At 39.8% G+C, this 7,216-nt stretch overlaps 1 protein-coding gene across 1 annotated transcript in view; it reads left to right on the top strand.

Moving 5' to 3' along the window:
- dgki (diacylglycerol kinase, iota) overlaps window positions 1–7,216 on the top strand; it is a 92,906-nt gene that overhangs the window by 53,884 nt on the left and 31,806 nt on the right. The window contains exons 5-13 of the mRNA XM_005747272.2: window positions 89–145; window positions 238–303; window positions 384–452; window positions 1,912–2,028; window positions 2,405–2,479; window positions 3,278–3,373; window positions 4,060–4,142; window positions 4,434–4,494; window positions 4,575–4,688. Coding sequence (XP_005747329.1) covers window positions 89–145; window positions 238–303; window positions 384–452; window positions 1,912–2,028; window positions 2,405–2,479; window positions 3,278–3,373; window positions 4,060–4,142; window positions 4,434–4,494; window positions 4,575–4,688 — 738 coding nt within the window. The remainder of the gene's footprint in view (window positions 1–88; window positions 146–237; window positions 304–383; window positions 453–1,911; window positions 2,029–2,404; window positions 2,480–3,277; window positions 3,374–4,059; window positions 4,143–4,433; window positions 4,495–4,574; window positions 4,689–7,216) is intronic.

Below are 7,216 nucleotides of genomic sequence, written 5' to 3'. Positions count from 1 at the left end.
ATGTGATGCATTTATGGAGCATCTGTAAAAATGTAGCTGTGAAAAACAACCTCCCCAGATGGGAACTACAGCTTATCTCTTTTTCTAGATAAACTTCCGATGTAAGCCGACTTTCAGAGAGGGAGGATCCCGAACCCTGAGAGATGTAAGTGTGTAGCTGCATAAATGTGAGGGAGGAATCGGCTTTTTGTTTGAGGCGTTAAGTGAAAGAAATTGTGTTTCTGTGTTTGCCGGCAGAACATCCTCAGACACCACTGGGTTCACAGACGACGACAAGAGGGGAAATGTAGACAGTGTGGAAAGGTGAGTTTGCACTCAAAAACACATGCAGCTGCACACAGATGTTGTTCCTGTTCATGCAGACTGCCTCTTTGTTTCTGCAGAGTTTTCAGCAGAAGTTCTTCCACAGTAAAGAAATCATCGCCATCAGTTGTTCGTGGTGTAAACAGGCCGTAAGTCCGTTAATTCACGAGTAAATATGATATTTAACCCCACTAAGATGTTATTAGTGGGGAAATACAAGTTGTATTGTGCATTGAAGTGGATTAAATATAAACTTAAGCACTACAGGAAGTTTCTGTACCTATTTCCAAATATATATTAGAGTGACATCATTTGTTATTATTATTATTTCCACATTAACAAGGTCATGTAGACCCCACTCATGAATAGGCTGGTTGTACTGACACATCTGTTATCCCCCCAGTCTCTCATTTCCTGTTGTCTCTACAGCTGATTTTCTAATGTAGCCATACAGTAAAGTAAAGATTATCAATCGTTTATGTACCCAATCTGTCTCGAGGCTGGAGGCGGAGGACTGCTAGTGTCACTGAAGGAAAGCACCTTAAAGAAAATGATGCATCACGTCCTTGTTTATTGAAAATGTGGTTGCATTATTTAAAAATGTTACATGTGTCATGGGCTCAATAGAGTAACTGAACCTATTTAATATTTTTGTATATGGTTACATAAATTCAAAATGTTGCCAGAACAGGGAATATGTCATAGGTTCCAGTACTGTAATTGCACCCATTTAATGTCTGTGGCTCCCTTTATTTCCTGCTGTCTCTACAGCTGATTTTCTAATACAGCCACAAAATAAAGCAAATGTTGGGTACATAAATGATCAATAACCCGTCTCAAGGCTGGAGCCAGAGGACTGGTAGTATCACTGAACCAAAGCACCATTTAATGTCTGTCACACAGAGCAGGGATGTCAAACTCATTTTACATATTGGGCCACATATATCCCACTTTGACCTTATATGGGCCAGATCGGTGAAACTGTCCTTACTGTCAGTGTAAAGAAGTTTAACTACATATTGAATCCTTCACATATCTTAGTATAGGAAAATAGAAGTGCAATTTCAACAGTAGATGCTGTAGTTAATGGAAGAAATCTGTCAGCTATAATTATTATCTTTTTATTTATTCATTACTTACTGCAGATCCTCCATAAAAATATTGAAAATTCTATTGTAGCTAAAAAAACCCAAACCTAACCAAAAAAAAAAAACCAGGAAGTTCTGTTTTTAAATGTGTATCTATTTCTCAGATTCTCTGGTGTCGCATGAATGGCAATGTCAGTAGGAGATGCTGTAAAACTTCTGAAAATACAATTAAAAGTCCAAAATCGCTGCCTTCCTTCATACTGTACTTTCCAAAGCCATCCTTGGACCGAATTGGAGCCTTTGGTGGGCCAGTTCTTGCCCCCGACCCTTATGTTTGACACCACTGAGGTAGCATAAGAGAAGCAGATATTGGCACTCAGGGTGTTTTGGTTTTCTTATAAACAGCTGTGTTAGAGCACCACACACGGACAATGGCACAACATGTATGATAGTTTGGATTGCAAGTTTAGCGCATGACACGACCCTGAGGAGTGTTTTTTTGGGCTTTTTTTCCTTGCAGTTCCACAACAAGGTAACATGTTTCATGCTGCACCAGATAGAGGAGCCGTGTTCACTGGGGGCCCACGCCGGAGTCATAGTACCACCGTCCTGGATCATCAAAGTCAGGAAACCACAGGTATGCTCATACCCTCGCCGAGCACCCTCCTCGATCGCTCTGCTGGTTGATAAAGTTCACTGGGTGTCATCTTATGACAGTAATGAGAAATGATTTTGTCGATCTAAGTTTAAGACTCTAAAAGAAGGCGTGTCACAAGCTCAGTGTGTGCTAATGTGTGTGTGATTTTTGGGGTATGATGAGATGCGAACTGACACGTGTCTGGTCTGTCTGAGGGAACTCTGGGATTGTGTCTCTGTTATCACACACAGACATGCACACACATACTGTATATCTCTGTCGCGTCACATGCTTCATTGCACTTTTAATTACCATCACAGGGGACGTGGTGACAGTGAACTAACCACTGAACTCTGTGTGTGCATGTGTACCTTAGAGCTCCCTAAAGAACTCTGCCAGAAGAAAAAAGCGGACATCTTTCAAACGAAGGACAAGCAAGAAGGGATTAGATGTAAGTGATATTATCAGTTACACTGTCATAATACATTTTTAGCTCATGTTTATCCTTCATGTGATCTCGACTCAAGTAAAAAAAACCCATTAAACTAAATAAAAGTCGTTGCGGCTGACTTCAAACTGTGTTTATAAAACATCGACTTCATTTAGGTATGAAATGAAAAATTCTTGCTTTAAATCTGCCTGGATTCTGATGGCCAGCAGGGGGCGACTGCTCTAACTGTGCAAAAAAATTAGATTGAGTAGAGGTATTTGGAGAAGTTACCTTATTTCTTTCCATTTTAAACACACTAAATGTTTTCTTAGTTATTTTTCTTTTATTAGTCTTCACTTGAGCATGATGAAAAAATATTTACAAAAAATATGGAGGAGGAAGTAGAATAACTGAGGGCATGGCTAACCTGTGATTGACATGTCGGTATTGTATCTGTGCAGAGCTGTTTTTCAGTCATGTCCACACCTCGCTCTCATGCTTAGTTTAAAGAAGAAAAAAAGAACAACACCAAAATTGCCAAATCAAACCAAGCTCTAGGAAGCTATGTCCATCTTTGCTATACAGTCTATTATTGGATTATTAGGGTCATCTGATCTCAAATCATCGCGGGCTTCTGCTCCACCATCTGGAACTGGATCGACCGACTGATTTTCATAAAATACAAAAATTGATATATCAAGCTAAAATTTCTCAGCAGTCATCATATATGCCCAAATTTTGCACCATAATGAATGGATCATGATTTTAACATTTATGTTATGTGAACATTCTAATATTTTGATCTTATTGATCTCTTAGGAGTCTAAATGGCGTCCGTTCATGCTGAAGCCTCTCCCCTCTCCCCTCATGAAGCCCATCTTGGTTTTTGTGAATCCAAAGAGCGGCGGCAACCAGGTGAGCAAATGTCTTTAATCTTCTGTTTTCATCTGTTTGAGACGCCTTCTCTTCTCATTGTTGTTTGGAGATATTGTCGCTGCCTCACCTCGTCTGTCCTCAGCCTGTCTATAATTAATTTTCATTGTGAGGATGTCGGTTCAGACAAAAATTTGGTTTATCAGATGAACTGAGCTGAGCTGTTTTCACACATGAACTCCAAACATTATCGGGAGATTCGGGCGGAAACATCTTCAGAAGTTTCACAAATGTATCACACAACAGGAAACGGTTAGCTTCAGAAGTGTTGGCGCTGCAGGAAATACTCCGTTTTGTTTAGGCGAGCATGCAGGAGGTAGGACACAGCTGTGAATCCACCGGAAGATTACCTGCACAGCTCTCAGATATCTGGACAACACGCAGATTTGTACTGGGGAGTTAAACAAGTTAAAGGCTCATTCAGCTGAGGCAGATGTTTGCATCTTACCTGCAACTCCGTCAGGTAAAAGTTCAGGGCTCCACTGCTTACCATAATCTTTTAGACTTCATCAGCAACATCTTCAGAACATAACACTGGGTTTAGTTTAAGATTTGGAGATTCATTTCTCAGATTTTCACAGATTTTTTTTTATTTGCTTGCTGTTAGTGGCAGCTTTTTAAATATTGTAACATGAAGGAAGCTGAATTTTTTTCTGCTTTTTCTGTAGGGTGCCAAAGTGTTACAGATGTTTATGTGGATCTTGAATCCTCGTCAAGTCTTCGACCTTTCGCAGGGTGGACTGCGCGAGGCGTGAGTAATCTTCCCTTGGGGAGAGTGCTGGTGTTTCATTACAGCCTACACAGTTAGGCTGAAATCACCCTGAGCTTGACAGTTTAGTACCAATTACCTACTTTAAATCTTCATTTCACATCACCCTTATCTCAGTCCACCTCTGAGGGGGGAAAGCCATCTTTTCACTCCTCTTTTATTTAAATCCAAAGCTCACAGGTGAACAATTTTCATAAAATCTGGACCAATTACACCCACTCAACACTAATCAGCAGTCTTTTATTCTATAATATTACCTCTCTGCTTTGTTAGGTTGGAGTTGTATCGCAAAGTGCCAAATCTGAGGATCCTTGCCTGCGGAGGAGATGGCACGGTGACTATACATCTCTAATAGCCACTATTTTCTATTCTAAATTTCTACAACTTACACTTTGCCTTCATGTCTCGCTGTAGGTGGGTTGGATCCTGTCTGCTCTCGATGAGCTGCAGATGAATCCCCAGCCTCCGGTCGCTGTGCTTCCTCTGGGAACAGGAAATGACCTCGCCAGGACGCTCAACTGGGGTGGGGTGAGTTCCTAGCCTTGACTTCTGCTGCAGAGTTGATGGAGAGCAGCAGGGCGCAGCGGTGTGCCCTCTCTGAGTTTTATATGCAAATTTTTTGCACAACATGACTAAATAAATTAGATCTAACGAAGAAAAAGAAGAATAAGAGCAACAACAGCTCTTTCAGCATAAAAAACAAAAACATATTTAAGGGATTTAGAGAAGGGAACATTTGCGTTCTTCATGAGAGAGATGGAAATGTCCTTCTTCAGATTAAACATGACAGGTTTATAGCCATGTTGAGTATGCTCAAATATTAATATGCAGTAAAAATAAATTCTCTATTCCCCACCACCTCGGAGAGCTACAAAATGCCTCACCCACATTTTCCAGGATGTCTAAAAGAGCTCCCTTCCTCCATATAATCTCCCCCCCTGACCCTTAAGCCCGTTTGACCTCTTCAAAGCACAACTAAGATGACATGCTTGTTGGTGACATCACAGCAGCTTCCTGTAATTATGTTTCCTTTTTAATTTTAATTTTCTGCAGTTTTAAACAACTTTAAACACAACACAGAATCAACCCTCTGACAGCAAAACGGCTCGCTTAGCGCACCCCACCTCACTGGGAAACATCACAGCAGTGACACAGCTGCAGTGGGTGTTGTATTCAGAGCAGGTTTAAGTGTACAGAACAAACTGAGGTACAGAGTTTATTAATCCATAGGTCGAGTTGGCAGTTCACTCAGGGTTTTTCGTGCATAGGAAACAGAAAGGGTTTGGGTTTCCCTCAGGGGAAAATCACTTATACTGTAAGAAAAAACAAACCATTTCCATCATTTTTTTAAAGTAGGGTTTCATTTCCTCAAGCGTAAAATACATTGTTTGTTTTCACATTCCAGAAATAATAGGAAAAAAACGCATGTATGTCTTTAAGTAAGGTATCCCAGACTATATGTGGACCAGTTGTGCTCACTGAGACTCACACACTAAAATAATAAGCCGCAGTTCATTGCTGCAAATTTTCTGAAATCTCTTTGTTATTATATTGTTTATTGTCTCATAGGGGGTCCAAACAATTGTTTTTTCCCCAGTGAGCTGTAAAAGATCCTCGTCTATTGCACAACAAACACAAAGCAAATATCATGAAGACACAGCTGCTAAAAATGACAAAACAATTTCCAAACTTATACAAAAAAAGTTCTCTATTCATTAAGAAAAGCTTTACTCATTTAATTAAGAAAAACACAGGAAAAATATGACCAAGATTTGTTGAAAGTAAACCAGAAACCCCACCATTTTACTACTTTTAGAGATTTTGATTCCTCCGACTACCGAAATGTGAATAAACGTGCTTATATATTTCCTGATATTGTTGCAAGTGCTGATTATCATCCAGCATTGACAGCTGAATTAAACAGTGGACCACCAGCCCTACAAATAGCAAAAAAAAAGAAAACACGACTCAGTTGACCACAATCTGCAATCTACTGACATCTAGTGGTGAGATTTTACACACTGTAACTTTAAAGATGTCTAGAGGAAATAGTGCAATTAAGTAGATTTTTCAGATGTACCTTTTTCACTCTTGAAAATTTACAGTTTACACAAGCTAAATTTATGGTAAAAGACTCGTATGGAGTCTCAAACATAAAGCATATTGTACTGTTGTCAAGGTGGAACTTTTTCTAGAAATAGCCTTACAAAAGCTGGAAGTGTGGCATTTGTTGGATTATGAAAGGCGAGCCCTCCTCTGCTGGTTTTGACCTTCCTCTCCCCAAAACTTTCAGCAAGTCTGACAAAAATCTGCAACTTGTTCCTAAAACTTTGATGAAGCACTAAAGTTTGAAGAATCTGCCTCTTGACACACGTTTCAATAACAGCACTGCAGCAGATCTTTTACGAGCACCCACATTCTTCCATGAGACTTTTCATGAGATCAGCTATGTAGGCTTGTAGTGAGGATAATACATCAAATATTTCACGTATGAGTCAAAAGTTAGAGTGAAAAACATTGATATGTCAGTAATTTTTCTTCACATTTTTCAGATAATTGGCATAAATGTATTAGTAAATTGATAAGAGGTCTTTACAAAAATCAATTTTCTGGCTGACATGCTGCAGTAAAATGACAGCATGCAGTATATGTGACAGTAAGGATGGACCTTGTAGTTCAGTATCACTGAGTGTAATGAACTGTGCCGTCTCAGCCCTGCACCGAGCTGAACGATGAAGCAAGGACACGCGAATGACTTCAGCAGCTCCGGATGGAGCAGCAGTGAAAGCAATGATAAAACATTCCCGATACGTACAGAGATACACGCTTGGAGCGAAGACGGGCCTGAGTGGAAATTCTTATCTGCCATGTGATTAATTAGTGTAATTGCTCTATCCTTTTTGTCCTCTATTTCATCAAGTATTTCTGACTGCAGGCATTTTATCCACTTTGTCTATTTCCATTTCCTCTCCATTCCTCTGAGTTCTCATTTCTTATCCTTTTTTTAACTGTTGGTGCATCTCCTTTCCTTTCCTTTCCTTTCCTTTCCTTTCCTT

The sequence above is a fragment of the Pundamilia nyererei genome, unplaced genomic scaffold (genome assembly GCF_000239375.1).
Source record: "Pundamilia nyererei isolate P.nyererei 1_Seehausen unplaced genomic scaffold, PunNye1.0 scaffold00192, whole genome shotgun sequence".
In the NCBI taxonomy this organism is placed as follows: Eukaryota; Metazoa; Chordata; class Actinopteri; order Cichliformes; family Cichlidae; genus Pundamilia; species Pundamilia nyererei.
The sequence above is the reverse complement of the archived record's forward strand: the minus strand, read 5'-3'. Positions and strand labels throughout refer to the sequence as shown.